The 25803-nt window shown below is 37.4% G+C and overlaps 1 protein-coding gene across 4 annotated transcripts in view; it reads right to left on the minus strand.

The window, feature by feature from the left end:
• The window catches only part of Zcchc17 (zinc finger CCHC-type containing 17), a 48994-nt gene that overhangs the window by 20656 nt on the left and 2535 nt on the right, over positions 1-25803 (minus strand). For all 4 annotated transcript variants that reach the window (XM_047547250.1, XM_047547262.1, XM_047547256.1 and 1 more), the window contains 3 exons: positions 19691-19811; positions 11518-11575; positions 324-424 (listed from right to left, as the gene is read on the minus strand). In XM_047547250.1, coding sequence (XP_047403206.1) covers positions 324-424; positions 11518-11575; positions 19691-19756 — 225 coding nt within the window. In that variant the 5' untranslated portion in view covers positions 19757-19811. The remainder of the gene's footprint in view (positions 1-323; positions 425-11517; positions 11576-19690; positions 19812-25803) is intronic.

The following is a 25803-nucleotide window of genomic DNA, read 5'->3' on the forward strand; positions in this document are numbered from 1 at the left end:
CCTAACCCATAAATTAAGTTTCCTTCTCTTTTCTTGTTTTTTTTTTTTCCCCCTCCCTTTCTTTTTTCTTCTTTTCCAGCACCTGGGAAGACAGTTTTATAAACATCCATTTATTTTAACACGCTCAGAGTTCACTTCATTCCTTCTGAATTTGCAGGACAGAAAACCAGATTTAAATTAAAGGCAGATAATTGTGATAGGATTTAAAAATAATATTATCAGCCACAATTAACAATATTTTCACGTGCACCATCATAAAATTTCAAGAACACATATGTTTTTCTGAACCCTTTCTAACCACGTGAAGCTGCACGGAACCTTACCTCTCGGCCAATCAGTTTCACCCACACTTTGTCTCCGACATCTACTATCTCAGAAGGCTTGTCCACCCGACAGGAGGACATGTGAGTTCGATGGACCAGACCTGGGCACAAGAAGGAAAATTAAAACACAGCAGAAGGCATGTCTGATATGTATACTCTAAATGACTGGGTAAGAGGACAGGAGTAGAGGAATGCAAGTGAAAAGTGAGAATTGTTACTGAAAAATGTAAATTCATTTAAAACTACAAATTAAACAATTTGAGATCATATTTAATACCTAATTAACAAGCAAAGATTCTTTAGAATACTGCTTGCCCAGGGGTACAGCTTAATGGTAGAAAAGGTGCTTAGTGAGCATGGACGGGCTATGCCCTGGGTTTAATCTCCAGCACCAAAACAAATTAACAAACAAAACAACAACTACTCAATATTAGTAAATATGTGATAAAATAACAGCAAAAATATTGGCAGAAATACAAGTTGGTAAAATTCTTTGAAAGCAAACACATAAAGATATTCATATCTTTACTGCTGAAAATTTTTCCAAAGAAAAAAATCAACAAGAGGCAAAAACCCATGGGCATAAAACATTTGCAGTATTATTTTCTACAAAAGTTAAAAAAATAAGAATCATACATGACCAATAATTTAAAAAAGCAGCCTAGCAAACTATGGTAAATCTGTCAAATGGCATAAGGCCCTGGGTTCAATCCCCAGCACCACCAAAAAAAAAAAAAAAAAAAGAAAGATAGGTCCAGGGGTGTAGCTTAGTGGTAGAGCACTTATCTAGCATGCATAAGGTGAATTTGTTGCCCAACACCACACACAAAAACAAAAATTATATAGTAAAAATAATTTAAAATCAAATAATATACAGTACCATTTAGTGAAACATTTATAGGAAACATCCTTTTCTGTCTATCCAAGGTCCTTTCCTTGGGAGAGCCACCCTCCCTACATTCTAAAATAATCTGGTCAGTCCATGTGACTGGGTTGAAGCTGACTGAACCCCCAACTGTGGGCACAAGACACAGGCTTAGTCAATCAAGGTATTTCACTGTCCCCTGTCCTGACACAGTAATTAACTGGTTTGGGGATCAATACACAAAATCAGCTAAGACAATCATCTTCAAATTTTTAAGATTATAAACTACAAAAAAACTGCCAGTGCTCATCTTTACCAGCAGATGGCAAGAGTTGCCAGAAGGAAGTGAAGAAGGGTACTGGTAAACAAGAAACAAAGAGGGTGGAAACAGCATCCGGTAACAGTCAAGGCTGAAGTTAGATCTATCCTGCAAGTCCCCAGTAAGATGGGCTAAAATGTTTCTTTTTTTGGGGGGGGTGCTGGGGATCAAACCCAGGGCCAAGCACTCTACCGACTAAGCTATCTCCCCAGCCCCCGCTAAAATGTTTCTTAACTATGCTTCTGCCCTCCTCAAGAGTACTGTCTAATAACTAATCTCACTATCATCACTTCCAGAAATCTAAACTAACTTTTTTTTTTTCTTTGAGAGTCTCCATTGCCCAGGCTGGCCTCAAATTCCTGGGCTCAAGTGACCCATCTGCTAGGACAAGGCTCAATGTATTAAGACAGGAAAATTTAGAAACAACCTAATATCCAAAACAAGGGTAAGGGATAAATTAATTAGGGAATAGTCACTTGAAAACCATTCAAAAGATGACACAAAAATATTCCTTAGTAAATACTATGTTTTAAGTTCTATAGGCATCTAGCATTTTCCTATGATAAAAACAGTGATATAAGGCACACTTATATAGAATGATTACAAAACTTAAAATAGAGCTGGGGATGTAGCTCAGTGGTAAAGCACTTGCCAAGTACATGAGATCCCAGGGTTTTTTAGTTTTTGTCTTTGTTTTTTTTCTGTTTTTGATACTGGGGATTGAACCCAGGGATACTTAACCACTGAGCCAGATCCCCAGCCCTTTTTATGTTTTATTTAGAGACAGGGTCTTGCTGAATTACTTAGGGCCTCACTAAGCTGCTGAGGCTGGCTTTGATCCTGCCTCAGTCTCCCATGCACCTGGCATTATAGGCGTGTGCCACTGCACCTAGCTTGAGGTCTCAGGTTTGATCCCCAGCACCAGAAACCTAGGGTCAAAATACATTTAAAAATTGGAAAGAAATGACCCAAAATTCTAATGATGAGTATGGTTTAGCAGTTTAACTTTTTCATTTGTTTTCACAATAGAGAAATTATTTCTAGAGAAAATAAAAATAAATAATTATGATGAATGACCGTAAGTTCATAAGCCAGGAATCATAACCAAAACAACTGCCTCCCTAAGGTTGCCTGGGAGACTTATTTTCCTATATTCCCCACCCTATCCCACACTTTTATCTGCCCTTTGTTTGGAAATCTTATTAGAAACCACTGTTTTCTCTATCTACAATCATGGGGTCTTCTGTACTACATCAGCTGATTCTGAAGGCCTATCTGAATAACAATTCTGTCTCCAAAATGTTTTATATACATTATGGAAGCTATGTATTTAGTTTTAGATCCATATATAATCTCCAAATTGTGTAAAATTCATGTAGCTCAGATTTTATTTTTCCCTTGTGATGATATAATGAGCAGACTTGCCTAATTGGAAAATTTGAAGAGGAAATTCAGATTCCTTGAAGAAAAGGGAAACTTCTCACCTTGACATATTCTTGGCTGCAACTGTTCTCTCATGGTTAAAATTCACCTCTTTCATCTATTGTTAACTTAAGTTGTGAAGGAAATATTAAACCTAATACATTTGAGAGAACATTATTTTTCTTCCTTAAACCAGAAGTCCTACTTAAAAGTACCACAAAGAGATAATGACATCAATAACTTGTCCTTCTACCTAAACCCAAAGTACATTTAAACAAAAAAAAATTTTTTAGTTGTAGATGGACACAATACCTTTTTTATGTGGTGCTAAGGATCAAATCCAGTGCCTCACATGCACTAGGCAAGCACTTTACCACTGAGCTATGATCCAACCTATGCTATTCTTTTTTGGGGGGGGTCCCAGGGGGTTGAGGTACCAGAGATTGACCTCAGGGGTACTCAACCACTGAGTCACATCCCCAGCTCTATTTTGTATTTTATTTAGCAACACAGTCTCACTGAGTTGCTTAGTGCCTCGCTGTCGCTGAGGTTGGCTTTGAACTCTCTATCCTCCTCCCTCAGCCTCCAGAGTCTCTGGGATTACAGGTATGGGCCACTGCGCTTGGCCATGATATTCTTTTGATTCAGGTATCTCTCTCAGATAAAGATGGCATTTCTAGAAGCATCAACCATGAAAAACTGGAAACAGTTTAAAATGATTATGTGGTGCATCTGAATGGCAGATTAATGCCATTAAATGTTACAAAAGATATTTTAAAAGATAAGGAATGTTAAAGGTTCATCAAGAATAAAAAGCTACAAATTTTAAATAGTGTAATATTAATCTCAATATTAAATTTTATATAGATATTTGACTAAAAAGAAATACAACCACCAGGCAACATGGCACATGCCTGTAATCCCAGCTACACAGGAGGATCTCAAGTTCAAGGGCAGTGTGAATATAACTTAATGAGATCTGCCTCAAAATAAAATTTTTAAAAAGAGGGGGTTTGAGGGGTGTAGCTGAGTGGTAGAGCACTTGCCTGTCATGCACGAGGCACTGGGTTCAACCTCTAGTACCCAAACCAAACCAAACCAAAAAACCAGCAAAATGTTAACAGTATCTTTGTGGCGTAGTAAATCTGTATAATGATTCCTTTCATTTCCCCCTTCTTTTTCTTTTTTTTATATTTGTTGGATTTTCTTTAAATTTTTTATAGTTGTAGATGGACAGCATGTCTTTATTTTTATGTGATGCTACCCCCTTATTTTTCTAAAATAAGGATGCATTATTTCTAATCATAAAAATACTTTAAAAGTCAATTTTAAGTGATCTAGGCACTATGACTGAAATTATTTAAAACTATGTTTCAGGGCCAGGGATGTGGCACAGTGGTAGAGTGCCTGCCTAGGACGTTCAAGGCCCTGGGTTCGATCCCCAGCACTGGGGGAAAAAAAAAATCTTGAATTTGGCAGTATAGCAGACCTGAGTTTGGTAGAGTTCCAGACCTGAGATTGATCCCAGGCACCACAAAAGTAAATAAGATATACATTCATATTGATAATATCAGCCAAATAACATTCAGACTATATTGCCATGCATTGCTTTCTTCAGCTTGCTTCCCTACATCAAATAAAGGAAGAGATGGGAAAACTGTTTCATTTGAACACAGACCAAAAGGGAATGTATAGTAATAAGTTACACAAGGGTGCAAGACATTAATGGCTTATTACCAAAGACCTTAGCTTACACAGTGAGTTAAGCAAGGGACATGGTCTACCCTTCAATCTAAACGGTTGCATATGTAAGTCTGTAGCTCAGAGGAGGAGTATGAAGCAGAGATTCAAGTGGAGGAATCTTCAATGTGCAGATGCTTGGGCAGCTGTTCCTCAGATTCTGGGTGGGATTGGCTTCAAGACCCTTCCTCTAGGATAACCAAATCTACAGATACACAAATCCCTCAAACAAAATTGCATAGTTTGTGTATATAACCTTTACCCAATATACATGAACCATCTCCATATTACTTATAATACCTAATACAATGTAAATGCTATGTCAATAGTTGTTATACTGTGTTGCTAAGGGAATAATGACAAGAAAAATATACATATTCAGTACAGATGAAAACTTTTTTTTTCTTTTTTTGGTACAGGGGATTGAACCCAGGGGCACTTAACCACTGAGCCACATCCCCAGCCCTTTTTGTGGTCTATTTTGCTGAGGTGGGCTTTGAACTCACAATCCTCCTGCCTCAGCAACCCAAGTCACTGGGATTACAGGCATGGGCTACTGTGCCCAGCTGAAAACTTTTTTTTTTAAATTTTTTCTGTAATTGTAAATGGATGCATGCCTTTATTTTATTTCTTTTTTCTTTACGTGGTGCTGAGGACCAAACCCAGGGCCTTGCGCATGCTAGGCAAGCACTCTGCTGCTGAGCCACATTCCCAGTTCTGCTTCAACTGAATCAGAACAAAAAGGACACAAATGTTTTGAAAGACATCTCCATTCCATGAAGGGTTAATGAACTATTACTTCCTCATTAAAAAAATCCATCTCGGTGCTGGGGTTGCGACTCAGTGGTAGAGCACTTGCCTAGCATACATGAGGCACTGAGTTTGATCCCCTGCACCGCATTAAAAAAAAAAAAAACCTAAACAAACAAAATAAAGGTATTGTGTCCATCTACAACTATATTTATATATTTATACATAAATAAAATTCCATGTCGATGGTGCGTGATGCCACATCTCTGTAAACCCAGTGACTCAGGGGGCTGAGGCAGGAGGACTGCAAGTTTGAGGCCAGCCTTTGTAACTTTGCAAGACCCAGTTTCAAAATAAAAAATAAAAATGGCTGGGGATGTAGCTTGGTGGTAGAGTGCCCCTGGCTTCAATCCCCAGTACTGGGGGTGGGGGTGGGGGGAAAGAATCTATCTCTTTAGATCCTATCATCACGCCTCAGACTCTGTCTCTCTCTTGTACTATGTTCTAGGCTGACAATTCACTTCCTATTCACATAATCTCTCCTTAGAATATGATACAGTCAATTAATATTTCAGTCTCCTAAACTACAATTCCTTTCCAATCCTCTCCTTCTTTTTCTCCTTATTTTTTTCCATGGTGCTAGGAATGGAACCCAGGGTCTCATGGATGCTAGGCAAGCACTCTAACATGAGTTATACTCATAGCCCTCCAATTCCTTCACCATGAAATACACCCAGATTATCTCGTCAGAGTGCTCCATATCTTCAGTCACAGATTTATAGGCAATTACCAGTTTTACTTTTATCTAATCTCAAGCTCTGTATGAGGGATTTGCCACAGAGTCATTCTCAGAGGCAGTCTAAATTTTTGGGAAGTATTTTGTTGTTACAAAAACACCATCAAGAGCTGAATTAAGTGTATAGATACAATAGAGGACACCAATATTTATGTATATATTTAGGGCCCCTTCATTTGGTGCTAAGAGCCCTTCTAGATAAACCATATCCATCCATTCATTGAATTCTCATATCAACTCTATGACACAGATTCACAGGAGAAAATAGTCTAGAGTTACATAAATTGTTAAAGGTCACAAAGCTGACAGAGTTGTCCCTTGGTTTTCGTCACTCAGTATTTGTGAGAATATTGGTTCCAGGAACCCCTCAGATACCAAATTCTGCCATGTCTTAAAGGCACAGTATCTGCAAAGAACTTATACATATCCTCCCAAATACATTTTGTGTGCGCGCGCACACACGTGCATGTTAACCACAAGCTCTGCCTCTGAGTTTGGCAGAGCCAGCTCCCTCCCCAGTACTTTAAATCATCTCTAGATTATTTATAATACCTAATACAATGTAAATGCTATGTAAATAGTCAAGTGCCACATAAAAACATTTTAGTCAATGATGGACTGCATATATAGTGATGGTCCCATAAGATTATAATGGAGCAGAAAATTCCTAAAGCATAGTGATGTCATAGAAAAATGTATTACACACATGTTTGGTGATGGTGGTGTAAACCTACTGTGCTGTTAGTCCTATAAAAGTACAGTACATGCAATTATGTACTGTACATAACACAGCACTTGATAATGACACCATACAACTGTTAACGATTGATGTATTTATCAAACCATACCTTTTACCAGTATTTTAGAATGTATTCTTCCTACTTGTTTTCTTTTTAAAGTTCTCTGCAAAACCATATGCACTGTCATGCCAACACCAGCCTCATACCTCTAGTGTTTACTCTCTCTTGACTGCATGATTTTATCTTACGCTTGATTTAATCTCATATTTTGCTCTTCATGGCCCTAGAAGCAAGGCTATGTCATAATATACAGCCTAGGCACATAGTGGGCTTTACCATCTAGATTCTCCTTTCAATTACAAAAAGAAAAAGATGAATTCGCCTATAAATAGTGGAAACATTACCAATTCTATCTAATATATGCTCCAGGATGAAACAGAAGCAAACAAAAATGCTTTGCTTGCCGTACTGTGTGACAGGGAAGCAGTTTTTATCTAGATTTCTTCCCAGTTCCTCTCCTGCCACCCATTTGTAGTGCTGGGAATTGAATCCAGGACCTGTGCATACTAGACAAGTGCTACATACCTGGCCCACGCCTAAATTTCTAATTATAGGTTCTACACTTTTCAGACAGCATTTTTTTTGCATTTATGTTTTATTTTGTTTTTACCGTAGAGGTATGAATATAGACAAGTGGTAACAAAATTTTTAGCAAGTCCTGTGTGTGTGTGTGTGTGTGCGCATGTGTACTGGGTTTGAACCTAGAACCTCAGGCATGCTAAGCACATGTTCTACCACTGATCTACACACCCACAACCCATTTATCACTAGAACCTTGTGTGAAACAAGCCCTCTCCAAGGCTTGTTTCAGCACAGCTTCAGACTGACAGGTTCACTTGTAAGCTGTCACCCACAATCAGAGGCATTACCTGACAGAGGATAGACACAAGGAAGTTGAAAACTGACTGTTGAAAGGTAGCAGCCTTTAATCCCCAGATAGTCCCCAAAGTGTCACATGAATGTCTAAATAAAAACGGCACTTTCAGGCACTGGCAGTGATGGCAAGTACACTAACAAGAAAATCTGTCTTCAGACAGGAAGAGATGCAGGTCCTGCAGAGGTGGGGATGAGTTACACCTCATTAAATCCTAGCCAATATAAAATGAGAAACTTAATTACAGACTGCTGACTGCCAGCTTGAAAACCACTGGTAAGCCATTTCTAATGCAAAGATGCAATCTGCAGCACAGTGGTCTCCAAGGCTAGAGGAAGGCTTTATTATCCAAAGATCAGCTGTTGGACTTTTCAAAAGAAAAAGATTTTTAAAAAATGGCAAAAAGCGAAAGTCCCTCTTCCATGTACATCCCTCCCTTAGTAAACCCAGCTCCCCAAAGGCAACTATTATTAAGAATTTGTTAGCTGGCTATGGTTGTGCATGCCTATAATCCCAGTTACTCAGTAAGTTGAGACAAGAGGATCACAAGTTCCAGGCCAGCCTGGAATATTTAAATAGCAAGAGAACCTATTTCAAGAGGAAAAAAAAAAAAAAAAAGAATTTGTTGAATATTCTTCCAAACATATGCAATAACTTTAAAAAAAATACATAGGCATGTCGGGTATGGTGGTGTATGCCTCTAATCCCAGTGAGTAGGGAGGCTGAAGAAGGAAGATCACAAATTCAAGACTAGTCTGGGCAACTTAGCAAGACTCAACATAAAAAAAAGGGTCTGGAGGTGTGGCTCAGTGACAGAGTTTGGGGGCCAATTCCCAGTACCTGCCTCAAAAAAGAGGGCATATGCACACTTGCTTTAAAAGTGTGAAAATGTAAAATGATGCAGTTTGGAAAACAGCTTGGCAGTTCTTCAAAACTGACGTTAAACACCATATGACCCTATGATTCCACTCTAGATATATGCCCAAGAGAAATGAAACACACATCAAAAAAATATATTCTATATACAAGTGTTCATCACTATTCATAGTGGCAAAAAAGCAGAAACGAGTCAAATACCCACCACTAATGAAATTATAATAAATTGATTTGGAATGGCAATAAAAAGAAATGAAGTAGCCAGTGCAGTAGTGCAAATCTGCAACCCCAGTTGCTTGGGAGGCTGAGGCATGAGGATTGCAAGTTCAAGACCAGACTTGGCAACTTAGTGAGAACCCATCTTAAAATAAAATAAGGGTAGGGGATATAGCTTAATGGTAAAGCATTTGCCTAGCATGCAAGTCCTGGGTTTGATCTCTGGACTAGTGGGGAGTGGGGAGTAATGCAGTACATGCTGCAAAACAGATGAATCTTGAAAACATGCTAAGTGAAAGAAGTTATTCACAAAAGACCACATATTGTTATGATTCCATTTATAACAAATGAGCAGAATAGGTAGGCAAACAAAGACAAAGACAAAGTAGATTGGTGGTTGCCTAAAGCTAGGGGAATAGACAGAATATGTGATGATTGCTGAGAGGTACAGAATTTCTTTCTGGGGAGATAAAAATATTCTTAAATTACATTGTGGTGATTTTGTAAAACTGTGAATATACCCAAAACCAATGAAATGTATACTTTAAGTAGGTAAAATGTATAGTATGTGAATTATACCTCAGTATAATTTTTTAAAGGGATGTTACATAAATGGAATGATAAAGGGTATAACTCTTTTGGGATTAGTTTTCTTCACTTAGCTTAATTATCTGAAGATTGATCAAAGTTGCTGCATGTATTGATACTCCTTTTTATTGCTGAGCAGTATTCCGTTATGCAAATGGACCTTAGTTTATGTAACTTTTTGTCAATACTAAGAATGAACACCTTTTAATACATTGACCAAATCACTTAGTTTTCTCCTGTGAGTTATATTTTCCTATTGTTGGTTCCTTTTCCTACTACTCCCCCTTTTTTTATTAGCCCTTTATCACATGTATTGCAAATTCATTTTCCCAACTTTGCTTATGATTTTTGAAGTTATTTTTTTTTTAACTTTTACATAATAAAATATTATTCTATATCTTTCTGTTAAAATTTTTAACTTAGGGGCTGGGGTTGTAGTTCAGTGGTAGAGTGCTTGCCTAGCATGTGTGAGGCACTACGTTCAATTCTCAGCACCATGTAAAAATAAATAAATAAAATAAAGGTATTGTGTCCATTTACAACTAAAATTTAAAAAAAAATTTTTTTGGACTTATTTCAGCAAAAGGAGCTGGCAAGTTGAGTCTCTGGATTCACTAGCACATTGTGTGATAAAGCAGAAAGCCCATGAGGCTAGGAATCTTAAGGTTTAGATTCTAGTCTTAGTTGTGACATTATCTAGGGCAGGTCACCTGTCTGTGGAATCCCACTTTTATACTTAACACAAGTATTCTCAAAAACAAGATTATAGATGCAAGAGGGACTCTCCAAAAATGTTCAACAGATGCTTATCTATTGTGAAGAAAATTTAAAGTATTATGTTTATAATTTTCTTTTCTTTTGGTACAGGGCATTGAACCTAGGGGTGCTTATTTATTTTTTATTTTTTATTTGAGACAAGGCCTTGCTAAATTGCTGAGGTTGACTTCAAATTTAAGATCCTCCTGTCTCAGCCTCATGAGCCACTGGGCCTACAGGTGTGTGCCACCACGTCTGGCTAATATATGTATCGGAAGCTGGGTGTGGTGGCATGCACCTGTTTCTCCATCTACTCAGGAAGCTGAAGCAGGAGGATCACTTGAGCTCAGGAATTTGAGACCAGCCTGGGCAAGACAGCCAGAACCCAACTCTTAAAAACATAAACACTGGCATGTGTGAGACCCTAGGTTCAATCCCCTAAATACATACATACATACATACATATATACATACTGTTTCCATCTCATGAACCATACCAGAAAATTCAAATGCCAACTTCACAGAAGTAACTTGCCATACATAATTTTTTATGTCCAAAGAAGTCAAGTGATTAGGGCCATAAGTGAAGTCTAGGGAGGAGTTGATTTCAGAAATAAATCCAATTAGCTATACCCTAACCTTCTTCCCAAGTGAGAGAGTAACCTTTTTCTGAGCCAAGACCTGCAATGAGCCCAGTGCAGTGGTGCACGACTATAATCCCAGCAATTCAGGAAACTGAGGCAGGAGGATTGCCAGCTAGAGCAAAGTTAGCAAAGCCCTAAGCAACTTATAAAGACCCTATCTCAAAATAAAAAATAAGGAGAGGGGATATGGCTCAGTGTTTACATAAAGTGTCCCTGAGTTCAATCCCCAGAACCACAAATGTTAAAAAATAAATAAATAAATAACCTGATAAATGGGTTTTAGGTATATAGATCAGTGGTAGAGCATGTGCTTTAGCATGCATGAGGTTCTAGGTTCAAACCTCAACACACACACACACAGAAGGACATGCTAAAAATTAATGTTACCACTTGTCTGTATTCATACCTCTATGCTAAAAACAAAATAAAACATAAATGCAAAAAAAAAAATACTGTCTGAAAAATATAAACCTATAATTATGATATGGTGGGGGCTACAGCACAGAAAGTGAAATGGGAGAGCTAAATTTCAAATTGTAGACTCCCACCTTGCTTCCGACAGCCTGGGATTTTGATAAAGGCTCCATAGTCTGTCACCATGGCAACCTATAAAGGAAAAAAAAAAATCAATGTCACACAAATGAGAATTTTTTTCCAGAGTATCCTACTCTCCCCGAATTTCTGCTTGGTACTGACTTGTCTCTGACTGCTACAAAACTCCCTAAATGATGTTTTGTCAAGCATTCTTTAAGTTCTTTTGAAATTTAGGCTGACAGGTATATACATACACATTAAAAACAATGATGAGATTGGAATGTGGTCACATTGTATGATAGTAATAGAAGGATGCCCAAATCCCACACCTGTTGAAACCACCAAAGGAGTTTTACGAATAAAAGGGATAGCAGGAACCAAGTAATAAAGTTACACTTTATATTAGCTGGGATTTAGGCCTCTAATCTCAATACAAAGAATTGTAATACCCAGGGCCTCACATGTGCTAGGTGAGCGCTCTACCACTGAGCCACAACCCCAGCCCCAAGATCCCTTTTTCTTAAACTCCAAACCAAGACAGTAGAATGAATTGGACATAATTTTCCTATGTTCCTATATGAATAGACAACCAATATAATTCCACATCATGTACAACCACAAAAAGGGGAAGTTATATTCCATGTATATATGATATGTCAAAATACAGTCTACTGTCATGTATAACTAAAAAAAACAAATAAAAACTTTTTTTAAGGCTGAGTAATATTCCACTGAAGCTGGAGAATATCATGCTAAGCAAATAAACGAATTCCAAAAAACCAAAAGTCAAATGTTTTCTCTGATATGCAGATGCTAATTCACAATGGGGAGGGGCTAGGGAAGAACAGAGTTACTTTAGATTAGGTGGAGAGGATTGAAGGGTGGGGAGGGAGTATGAGAATAGGAAGGATAGTAGAATGAATCAGTCATTATTACCCCCGTGTACAAAGATAACTATATGACTGGTGGGATTCTACATCATGTATAACCAGAAGAATGAGAAATTATTATATATGATGTATCAAAGTCCATTCTACTGTCACATATAACTAATTAAAACAAATAAAAAATGTAAAAACAAATTTAACAATTTCAAACCAGACCATACAGTCTGTTGTATTTTGATCCAAATCTGAGTCCTGGGTTTTACTGAGACAATTAGAGAGAAAAAAAAAAAAAATCAATACTGAGACATCTGACAAAACCCGAAAAGATATAATCAGAGAGAAAATGATTTGTTAAGACTTTTACAGCACTGACCTAACATGGGGAAGTTAGGTACTTATAAAGTAACCAATAAATGTTAGTGATGAAAGGCCCCTGCCAAATAAATTATTATCCCAGGTTCTCTCTCTCTTCACTCTTTCAATCTTCTAATCCATCCCCCACTCACTTGTGTGAACTGGGATTAATGTTGTCACTACATGCTATATTTACCATTAAATTCATTATTTGTAAAAACTCAGTATTTTATTCTTTCGGTATCTTTAGTTGTTTCATCTTGGGCAATCACTGTTTCAGCTTCACCATAACTAAAACTAGGGATCTGAATAAGACAATTCCTGCTGACTAATATTCACTAACATATACTGAATTCTCACTACATGCAAAATACTATTCAAAATCTTCGTAACACTGTATGAAGTTGGTACTATTTTCATTTGACAGATGACAAAATGATGTAGAAAAAGATTAGATAGTTTACCCAAGGTCCAAAGTTAACAAGTTAGCAGAGCTGAGATTTTTAATCCAGAGAGCTGAACATGCATTCCCTTTATTCTTTTTTTGGGGGTGGGTACTGGGGGTTGAACCCAGGGCCTTGTGCTTGCAAGGCAAGCACTCTACCAACTGAGCTTTATCCCCAGCCCCTGCATTCCCTTTATTCTAATGACCAAAAGCAATGTGACATTTGATATCCTATCTGTTCCTAGGAAGATAAGTATGGTAGGTTCCTATGTTGCAGATGAGGCAGAACAGTCTAGGTGTAGAAAGAACGCAGGTTTTGGAGTGAAAGATGTGGCTTCTAATCTCAGCTCTGCCATTTCCTACCTGTGGGATATTGAACATAATTGCCTTTCAGGGTCTAAGTTCCCATCTGCTCTCACTTTGCAGCTAAAGATAACAAATGATATACATAAAATGCCTGGCACTGTTATCTGGCACATAATACACACTCAAAGTATAGCTTTTTAACAATTTATAGTCCAAGAAACTGAAGCACAAAAAGAGTACTGACTACTAGAAAGGTATACAACTTAGATAGAAGCTAGGGACAAAATCTCAGTCCCGACTCCTCGTTCAGTGCCTCTTGCTTCACCAAACATCATTATTACTCATTCCATGTTAGACAGAAAAAGGCAAAAACTTTCCTTCCCCTCATTTTTTAATTGGGATATTGGGACAGATCACCCAAACTAACTCTCCAAAAGACACAACATGAAGAATGGGTTTATAAACCAATAGTTCTAAACTTCTGTTTTACACCAATGAGGAAGTTATGCTAAAGCAAGGACCAGGCAGTCCCAAAAAAACAGTATAATTATGCAGATACTTAAATCAAGGTAAGGTAGTGCCAGAAGAAGGTCTTTAAGAAGGACTTTAGAGATTGCCTGGTCCAATCCTGTCATTTTTCAAATGAGTGTGAGACATTAAGTGCTTACCCAAGTTTACACAGCAATTTGTTTGTATGAAAAGAGTTCCCTGGATAAAGAAAATAAGTCTTTCAATTTTTAATTAAAATAAGAGCAGATCCCTTCTTTATGGATCAAACAAAGGTACTCTGGCTTTTGCTCCACGATTCCAGAAAAAAGGCTTCTTATCTCATATTGTGTAACAACATTATTAAAGAGCGTAATTATCTAACAAACTTAACAGCAGCATCTGGAAGTCAAAGCCCAAATCACCTTGCTGCTGTAAATTAAAACAATCTAACTTTTCCATCCTGAAGCTCCAGTGTCACATTATGGTCTTTAGAGGTAATAACAGACCTTAATTTGGCATCTCCCAAAAGGAAAGGTTAATGTGCTCCAGAATAAATGCACTCAACTGTTCAGTTAGGAAAAGGTATTCTTGCCTATTTCCAGCACCAGGTGTTTCCATCACTGTGTCTCCTAGGGTACAGTCAAAGTTGAAATTAACAGGATGGCACCTGCCATTGATGATCACACAGTCTTCCGGTGTCCCAAGAATAATTTCTCAAATGGCTCAGGGGAAAAAATTCAGTAATTATCTCAAATGAATTCAAGTCTTGGGTAAAATGAATTTTCTATCTTCAGATTAGAGTAGCAATGGCTTTGAAACTCATTCTCCACATAATGTAAATGATGAGTTTGAGACTTGGGAGACTAAAGTTACTTGTTCAAAGTCACAAAGTTAGGAAGTAGCACAACCAGGTAGAACAGAATTTTTTTTTTACTTTTGGTCCAGTGCTATTTCCACCTTACCACACCAATCTCCCCACACCATTTTTTCCACTAAAGCTAGGCTGAGCCAAATTTCAACTCCCACTGCTATGCTTACACCCCCTACCATGCTTAATAGACACTCGCACATGACGTTTCAGAGGATGAGAAAAGGGTGAATATTGACTTCATAGCTATTCAATCACTGGGCCTGGCAGCTCTGCGGAGCCCATGAAGAGAACTGCTAGAATATGAGCTATACCATCAATTTCTTCAAGGACAACTGGTCTTATGAGGTTTGGGTACAATTTTATTCCAGTATTTATAGACCATCTACTACATGCGAGATACAATACCAGGTACTGTGAAATAAATACAATTTACAAAAAGATACCTGGTTGCTGGGCGTAGTGACGTACACCTATAATCCCAGTGGCTCAGGAGGCTGAAGCAGGAGAATCACAAGTTCGAGGTCAACCTCAGCAACTTAGTGAGGCCCTAAACAACTTAGCAAAATACAGTCTCAAAATAAAAATTAAGGGGCTGGGGATATAGCTCAGTTGGTAGAGTGCCTGCCTCGCAAGCACAAGGCCCTGGGTTCAATCCCCAGCACCGCCAAAAAAAAAAAAAATAATAATAATAATTAAATTAAAATTAAAAAGGGCTGGGAATGTGGCACAGTGGTAAAGTACCCCTGGGCTCAGTCCCTAGTACCAATGCTGCCCCCTACAAAAATAGTTGCCCAATCCATTTAAAGAAAAGAATATGAAATATTTACCAAGATATGTGAGAAAATCAAAGAATCCTGGCCTCTACCCTCAAGTGACTCACAATCTACTAGGGACACATAAACAAGTAAAACTTGCAATACTGACTATCATAAATGTTATAATAGAACTGTATGAACAAACGACCGAAAACAAAACAAAACAAAACAAATTTACCATCTACCTTCTTCCTATTCCTCAATTCAGTCAAAAGAATTTATTTTTTTGTCCTGGAGATTGAAGTTAATGGCACTTAATTAACCACTGGGCTACATCCCCAGTCCTTTTTATTTATATTGAAACAGGCTCTCATTAAGTTGTCCAGGCTGGCCTCAATCTTGGATCCGCTTGCTCCAGACTCCCAAGAGGATGGAATTACAGGTGCATACCACCACATCCAGTGAAAGTATTCTGATAGAATTTTTTGGTTTCTTCATATATTTATGTATAATTGGACAACCTCTGTTTAGTTTAGCAAAATGTAGACCTGGAAAGATTTAGAATCCAAGCTTTGGCATTTATTCATCATTGGGCAATTGACTTCTGACAAGTTTTCTTATCCATTAAAAGGAGTTAATTTTGGAAAGATTCAATGACACAGAATGTGTTGGAGTGCTTACATGTTAGGCTTTCAAAATTTTTTTCCAACCTAATGTAACTATTAGGTACTCATTTATTTTCACTGGATGAATATTCTGAAAAAAAGTTAATTCCTTCCACTTTACCAGGAAATTTTTCTTTTCCTAATTCCAAGTCATTTCTATAGCATTCTTTTTCAAAACACGCTTCTGAAATACCAAGTTAGAACTCAAGTCCTCACTGAACATTCCCCCAGATGCTAATATATATCTTCCTTGATGGTAATATAGACAGTCTATATAATTCAAGCCCCATCTCATAGAAGAAAAAGCTGCAGGCCATGAGCCACTTTAGAAGAAATCTTGGGGCTGGAGTTGTGGCTCAGTGGTAGAGCACTTGCCTAGCATGTGTGAGGCACTGGGTTCGATTCTCAGCACCACATATAAATAAAAGAATAAAATAAAGATCTATCAACATCTAAAAAAATATTTAAAAAAAAAAAAAAGAAGAAATCTTAGTCTATGAAGGGCAGAGAATGCTACCCTTTATTTTGTGAAGCATATGATAAATGAGGGCTTCAGGATCAGAAAAGTCAATTTCACTTGCAGTGCTACCATTTTGTTTTTCTGAGTTCTGGTGCCTCACTCATCTTTGGGGATACCATGAGTCATAAAGATAAAAGCAGAGACTCTGAACAGCAGAGTAGTTTGCTATTTGTTAGAATTTTATTATCTTTGCAGCTTGACGGATACATTGCCATTTGGGATCAACTTAACAGGTGTCAAGAGCAATAATTATCAATAACTGACTAACAATCACAAAGTCTGTCCTCAAAGACCTCACATTATTAGGAGGTGAAACTTTATCAACTGTAAAGAAAGAATGAAAGCCAGAAGAATAATACAGTTAAAATACTTCAGACATTTTTAAGACACTGAGAACCATTTGGGGGCTTTATCTTTTTCAAGAAGAGGGAGACAACATTAATGAATGCCTATGTCTGTCAATTTTATAGATAACATCTTATTTAACCATCACAGTAATCCTTTGGAAGTAGTTATCTCCAGTTAACAAATGAGAAAACTGAGGCTCAAAGACATTAAGTGACAGCCTCAAGGATTCCACATTATTAGTAAATTAAAAAAAAGAGCTGGCATTAGAATCCAGGTCTGTCTAGTTCCAAAGCCTCTGTTTTCTAAAGAAATTCAATGCCTCAAAAGTTGATCATTCACTCAGTCATGAAGCACCTACTGTTGTCTACCCAGCTACCTGAAATTGAGATACACAACAAAACAGAACTCTGCTCCTGTGGAGCTTAAGTGTCTTGTGAGAATGACATTAAATAAGTATGTAACTTGCCAATTAAGTTCCAAGTTTTCAATTCTGTGAATATTTCAACAAAACTGAAACGTGCATTAAAATAGGTTGGAAGTCATACTCTAAAACTTACATATCCTTTATTATCATTAAGAATGAAAATAGAGATTATCCTATGAATAGGACACTGGGATAATACAATTATCATTTACATAAATATGTCAACCTATAAAACAAGACATTGACAAAAATATCCTTTTATACATTAAACAATATACAAAGAAGTGACTTTCATGAACTGTTCAGTAACTAACTTTGGTAAAAAGAAGCAAGACTTCAAACAAAGGGTTATGTTACATTTTTGTAATACTTTGTCGATTTCACATGACATGCCCTGTTTTGATAAAGTTCTTGGCATTTGAGAATAATATGATTTCTCATGTCAAGTCTGATTGTTATCTTGGACATAATAGGTCTGGAAATATTACATTTTCTTTCTCCTACTAATTTCTCATTGCATCATTTTAGGTATGTTATGCAGAAATCTCTATTGAAATCCAACAAATTTATGAGATCTTTCTTTGTTCACAAACTAGTAAATAATTCATGCTTTTATGATACACATACTAAGTATTCAAGGGAACAAAAGCCAATACCATTTTTTACCTCTAAAAGAAGTGGAAAATTTAGAAACCAACACATTAGCTATATGTTTTTTAATTTATTTTTTCCATCATTGAATTTTGCCAAGAGGTTCAACCACATCATAGTTCACTCTAACAATGACACTTTTATTATCTAACCATTTTTATAATGATAATTTCATTATTTCTATTGAATCTGTAATCACAGACTGACTCTCTCGCCTGTTTTGTTCATCACTGTTGTCAGTTTGGAGGACACTTACTGAGTCTGTTTTCCCTCATGGTACTTGTAGCTTGGACTGCAATATTTCAAAAGAATTTCAAAGAAAGTAAGTCATATCCAATAAACAAACTGTCAAAACAGTGTGATTGCCAGGTGTGGTGATGCACACCTATAATCCCAGCAGCTGGGGAGGCTGAGGCAGGAGGACTACAAGTTCAGCAACTTAGTGAGGCCCTATACAACTCAGCAAGATGCCATCTCAAAATAAAAAAAAAATAAAAAAGGGCTAGGGATGTGGCTCAGTGGTTAAGAGGATATTCTGGCTGCAATGTGAAGAACAGACTGAAGAGGGGTTACAATAAAAGTAGGGATCCTTGTAAGGGCCAGACAATATAAAGAGCTTGAACTAATGAGGTTAAAGAAGTATTATTAAGACTTGTGGATGGACTGGAGAGGGAGGGGAAATCAAGATCAAATTGAGAAGTGAAATCAAGGATAATATCCAGATTTCCAGCTTAAGTACTTGAGTGGTTTCTTTGGCTGAAATGAAAAAGACTAGAAAAGAAACAGATTTGGTGTTAAAAATTAAAAATGCAAGGGGTTTGGGCTGGGGTGTAGTTCAGTGGTACAGCACATGCCTAGCACATGTGAGGCACTGGGTTCGATTCTCAGCACCACATAAAAATAAATAAAGTAAAGGTATTGGGTCCACCTACAACTAAAATATTAAAAAAAAAAAAAATTCAAGGGGTTTGAGCTAGAGCGCTTGCCTAGCATGTGTGCGGCACTGGGTTTGGTTCTCAGAACCACATATAAATAAAATGAATAAAATAAAAAGGTCTATCAACACCAAAAAAATATTTAAAGAAAGAAAAAATTCAATTTAAAACATAAATTAGAGATGTTATAATGAATCCAAATAAGGATGTCAAATATGCAGTTAGATGTCTGCAGCTCAGAGGAAGTATATGTGGTCAGATGCTCCACTGGCCTTTCTCATTTAACCACAATGATCATGAGAAAGTCTCAAAGAGATAGGAACATCAAAGCCAGCTGCTTTCACTCTTTTTTTTTTAATCTTATTTTTTTTTGGTGGGGTTCTTTTTTTTGGTCTTTTTTGGAACCGGGGAGTCAAACCTAGGGCTTCGCTAATGCAAGGCAAATGCTTTGCCACTAAGCTACATCCGAGCCCTGCTTTCACTCAATCTATTCTTAGCAACCTGTAAAAGAGATTTACAAAGAATAAAAGACTATACCTCTCCTTGGAAAATAGTGTAGAGAGCAGGCAAGTTTTCCATGGTCTCAGGTCTTCCTGAATTCATCCTTAATGTTCTACGGCTCCTCCATTTCTCTTCTGCTAAAGCTAACTCAAGTGTCCTGTTAAAAAGGAATAAGCAAAAATTAGGAAGACATCTACATTAAAGAAATGAATATGCAGTCCACAGTTTATCTCTATAAAATGAGATTTAACACCATGGACTTTAGTCCAAATCTCTTTTGTCTATTCTAATTTGGGGAGTTTTGGAAAACTTAATCTTATTTTGTTTGTTGTTGGCTGGGTTTTTTTGTTGTTTGTTTTTGGTACTGGGGATTGAACTCAGGGGTCCTCTACCATTGAGCGATATACCCAATCCTTTTTATTTTTTTAAATTTTGAGACAGAGTCTTGCTAAGTTGCTGAGGCTGGCCTCAAACTTTCGATCCTCCTACCTCAGCCTCCTGAGTCACTGAGATTTCAGGTGGACACCACCACGCTTGCCCCTTTATCTTATTATGCTAGTTCCCAAGGCCTTTAGACTACTAGTTTTGTTGTTTGTTCATTTATTGCTATTGTTGCTACTCTTTTGCCAGGGGAAGGCTTTTGGAGGAAAGGGAGTACATTTTCCTGAACCTCAGAAAAATAGAATAGTAATAGGAGCCAACACTTACCAAGCACTTACTATGTACAAGACACTGTGTTAAACAGTGAACATGTAATGCCATTTAATCCTCAAAACTCTCAAGATATAGGAAGGTTCTACTTTTATTATTGTTATTATTATATTATATTATATCATATTATATCATATTATATTATATTATATTATATTATATTATATTATATTATATCAATGAGAAAAGCAAGGCTTTCAGAAATCATTACTAAGCCTATGTCCAAAAGCCAGCAAGGAGAGGAAGGTATGGTGGCAAATGTCTGTAATCTCAGTGACCTGGGAGGGTGAGGCAGAATGATTGCATTTAAGGCCAGCCTGGTCAAGCAAGACCCTAAAAACAAAAGTTTTTAAGTTTTGTAAAGCGCTGGGGATATAGCAAACTGTTAGAAAGCTCCTGGGTTCAATTCCCAACAATAAAACCCAGTAAATGGTACAGTCAAACTCTGGGAAACCCCAGAACTATACTCCCAGCCACTATGCTAGGAGTTAAGTATGAAGTGAAATCAAAAAGAGAAAAACTGCTGTCTCTCCCTCTGAAGATGGCCCATATTCTTCCATGAATGTATATCTGCTTTCTAAATAAATATGTCTCTTAAAAAAAAAGTTTTTTTTTATTATTATTATTAAATTAAAATACATTTACTCATTTTAAAAGTTCAGGTAAAGATAATACATTAATAATGAAGAAAATACCATCCATAATTCAATGTGGTTTATACTCTTTAAGGTTTATATTCTTTAATGCAGAAGCAGTAATTTAATTTTATTTATTTACTTTTGTGGTACTGGAGATTGAAAACAGAGGCACTCTGCCATTGAGCTACAACCCCAGTCATTTTTATTTTGAGACAGGGTCTCACTAAGTTGCTGAAGCTAGCTTTACACTTACATAGTGTTTTGTTCTTGTTGTTTTTGGTACCAGGGATTGAATCGAGGAATGCTTAACTACAGAGCCACATCTCCAGCCCTTTTTATATATTTTTTATTTTGAGACAAGATCTTGCTAAGTTGCTGAGACTGGCTTTAAACTTGTAATCCTCCTGCCTTGGCCTCCCAAGTTGCTGGGATTACAGATTTACACCACCATGCCTGGCTAAGAAGTGGGTTTTTAAGTGACTCATTAATCATTAACAGCCATTTTCTTACATAATATATTTATAACTTTTATTTTGTGGTGCTAAGGACTGAACCCAGGACCTCATGACTGCTAGGGAAGTGTTCTGTTGAGTTACATCCCCGGCTCTTTGCCTAATATATTACAGCAATTCATACACACACACATACTTTTCTAATGCCTAAATAATAATTCATTGTTGGATACACCAAATTTAACTATTTATGAATTGTGCTGAAAACAGATCACAACAAATTATAATAAATATTACAATTTGGTAGATCAGAGATAGTACCTAAAAATAGATTTTTATTATATTTTGGATGGTACTGAGGATTGAACCCTCTACCAATGAGTTACATTTCCAGTCCTTTTTTATTTTTATTTTGAAACAGGGCCAGTAGAAATGGGCAGCTGGTTGCTGTGCCTTGACCATAAGTCCACAGATCAATTGCATCCACTACCAGGACTGCTTGGGATGCAGCTAGGCAGTCGTGCAAGGCTGGTGAGATGAGGAGGAGGCACAGAGGGGGATCAAGGTTGAACCTTGCCACCTGGAATGACAGACACTAACCCCAGTTACTACAATTGGGTCAGGGAAGATAGGGACCTACATCAGCATCTTGCCACTTCTGCAATTATTGTGGCAAGCTGAGTCCATGCCACTGCTTCTATGTGAGCATCAATTAGACTGAATCAATTCCACTGCTTCTGCAGTGGTAGTTGATCCACAGTAGCCACTCAGTCACCTGAAACTTCTGCAGCTGCTGCAGCAATCACATCAATCATATTTGTCAAGGAGACACTACCTTCAGGAGCAGCTGTGCAGGATACCCAGTAACTGCCCCAGGAGACTTCACTTTGGCCATAGCCACTCCAGATGTCTCTGCCCACCCTGCAGCCATTTCAGATGTACCCATTCCAGTCCTTGAGCTGATGACTCATGACAGCCAGAGCAGGCCAGTCCAATATACTTCCCCAGACTGGCATGAGAGTGCAGAAATCTGCAATCAACAGACAGAAGTCTGTGCACATGTGGGCCTACCCATGTGATAGATAAGCAGCATGGGGTCCATCTGGGAACCTCCATCCCATGCACTGCTCTCCCTTACAATGCAGCACAACCCAAATAATGACTCTTTCAGATGGTTTTATTTTGCCCATTCATGGTTTCTATCTCTGATTGAGCAGACTGAGCTGTTTACATTAAGAGTTGGAAAGGACAGCTAGCACTAAGAATGGCTGGTAGCAGAGAGCTGCTGAGAGCTGCTTAAGAGGTGCTGGGCACTATGAGCTCCAGTTGCTGAGAGCTGCTAGGAGTTACTGAAAACAGCTGGGAGAGCTGCTAACACCATGAGCTGAGAGCCAGTGGCATCCAGAGCTTAGAGCTGCTAATGCTAAGAGAGCTGCATTCTGCCTTTTTGTAATTTCTATTCAGACTGAGTAGAAGAACCCTAAACTTACTGGTAACAGAAGCACCAGTAATTGGGACATCTAAAATGAACTCAAATATATTAAGTTTATTATTTGTTCTCCACACAAAGTCATAGAAAGTACAATAGAAATGAACTTAAGTTGTTCTTTACAGATTTCTGCTGTGAGAAAAGTATAAAGAGCTAGTATTTAAAGACCTCCTCTTTGTTACTCCTATAGAATGGAAGCCTAAGAAGGAAACTGGCATACATTGTTCGAATTGAGAGGACAGTTCACTTATTAAAAACACTGGCTATGAAGAATAATGACTTCAGAGCTTGCATTCTTATCCACCATACTACACTGCCTCCAGCATTTACAGTCCACATCCAAATTTTATAGAGTTCAGCTCTAACACTATCAAGGTCCCATCATGAGATTAATCAATGAGGAGTGATCAGAAGAAAATTATTCATGAGAGTCTAGAATGAGTAAGGTCTGAATCCATTCATTCAAGCAAAAAATCAAGGACTATTTCTTATTTAATTTCATGTCCTGGTATAGTATAGGTACTCAAAGTGTTTTTGAATAAGAGATTCAGGCCTTACTTTATGCCACCTATAAGTAGGGAAAGATATAGAAGAAGGAACTAGGTACCATAGAATGTTAGATGGGTCAGCAAATGGGAGACCTTCAAACACTGAACTGGTGGCTAAACCTTCCTCTGTCCCACCAAATTTCTTGAGTGACTATGCCAACTCCATTTGTGCAACTGTTGAGAAAATGTTCAGATGTAGGAAACAGGAAGAAGAGTAAAAAGCTAGGATAAAACATAAAAAGCAAGCTCATAAAATGTAAAAGCTGAAAGGAATTATGAAGATCATTGAATTGATTGCTTTATATAAATGAAACAGGCTAAGACAAGTGAAGTGACTTGACAAAGACTGCTCATAATTAACAACACTGACATTAGAATCCAGGACTAGTACTTACTCTACTAACACACACTACTCTTTCAGTCAATTATTCCTAAGTTACCTTCAAAGTTCTCTAATAATAATAGCTAATATATGAGTGCTTCATATTTGCCATGTATTAATCTATATTAATCTAAGAGCTTTAATTGTCTCAGTTAATTTCTCTCTTTTTTTTTTTTTTTTTTTTTTTTTTTTTTGCGGTGCTGGGGATTTGAAACCAGGGCCTTGTGCTTGCGAGGTAAGCACTCTACCAACTGAGCTATATCCCCAGCCCTAATTTCTCTTTTTGACCACCTCCTAAGCAATTATCATTACCACTTTGAAAAGTGAAGACATAGGACTGGGGGTTGTAGCTGAGAGGCAGAGCACTTGCCTAGCACATGTGAGGCACTGGGTTTGATCCTCAGGACCACATAAAGAGAAGTTAAGTAACTTGCTCATGATTTAAAAAAAATACTATGAATGATAGATATGGGAGGCACATCAGAACTAATGAACATCTTTCCTCCCTTCTAGATTTTCCAATTCTTGCAAGCACACTCTTGTCTTGCACATCATCATATCCTCCTTCTCCAAATCTCCAGGGCCCAGCACCATGTAAGACACACTGAACTATATAACTGTCTACTAAAATACTAAAACTACTGGGGCTGGGGGTATAGCTTAGTGCTAGACAGCTTGCCTGGCATGTGTGAGGCCCTTGGTTTGATTCCCAGCAAAAATAAACAAATACAAGTATTTAATTTTACCCTATTGTTAATTAATTAATCAATTCAGTACATTTAAGTGTTTATATGTAACATTCCATGCTTTATAAAACTATTTAAACACCTGAAACAACTCTACAAAATATCTACATGTTTTATAGGAATGAAGTAACTAGTCCAAATCACATGGCTAGAAAGAGACATTTTAGGCCATTCCAAGAGTCACATATACTAAGTAATCTTTTGGTTTTTTTTTTAATATATATATTTTTAGATGTGGATGGACCTTTATTTTATTCATTTATTTATATGTAGTGCTGAGAATCAAACCCAGTGCCTCATACATACTAGACAAGTGCTCTACCACTAAGCCAAAACCCCAGTCCCCTAAGTCACCTTTTATATGAAGAGACACATTTTTTTTTTTCTTTTTCTTTTTTGGTGGTGCTGGGGATTGAACCCAGGGCCTTTTTCATGCTAGGCAAGCACTCTACCAACTGAGCTATATCCTCAGCCCTAAGTCACCTTTTAAACAGTTTCAGTCCTCAAACAGTTCCTAGTCTGACAGGGATGATAACGAATTGTAATTCAATAAAGTACTGAAGTAGTAGCAAGGAAGAAAGAACCTGGGAAAAGGAGGGAAATTTCAGATATGGCAACTGAGTAGGCAGGCCTTTTAGGATAAATGGAAGCCTTCAAACAGAGAATACTGTTCTTCAATCACATTAGAACCCTGTTCTATTCACCTTTATTTTCTTCCAATCTATCAGCCCTTTCTTTTTTCTTTTCTTTTCTCCAAATCCATCTTAGAATCCATAGCCCCATCACTTTGACAATAAATACCCTGAACTCTCTAACTCTGTTTTTATAGCTTGCCTATCTGGCAACATCCCTACCCCAGTGGGGTATAGTTGCAGACAGCAGTATCCACTGTAGCACTAGGTTAAGCAGAAAACAATTTACCACAGGTTTTATTACCAAAATTATTGGAAGCACTATAGAAATAGGCTTTGGCAAAATTTCCCAAAACAATTCCTAACCCACAAAATAACAATGCTTTTGTCATGATTAAGATTATGCTCTATAGAAATGGGAAGTTACACTCCGCGTATGTATAATATGTAAACATACACTCTATTGTCATGTATACATTAAAAAAAAAAGCAAATAAAAAAAGAAGATGATTATGGCTATCACTGCAGAAAGTTACCAAACCAGGAAGCTG

Source organism: Sciurus carolinensis, chromosome 1, assembly GCF_902686445.1.
Source record: "Sciurus carolinensis chromosome 1, mSciCar1.2, whole genome shotgun sequence".
Taxonomy (NCBI): Eukaryota; Metazoa; Chordata; class Mammalia; order Rodentia; family Sciuridae; genus Sciurus; species Sciurus carolinensis.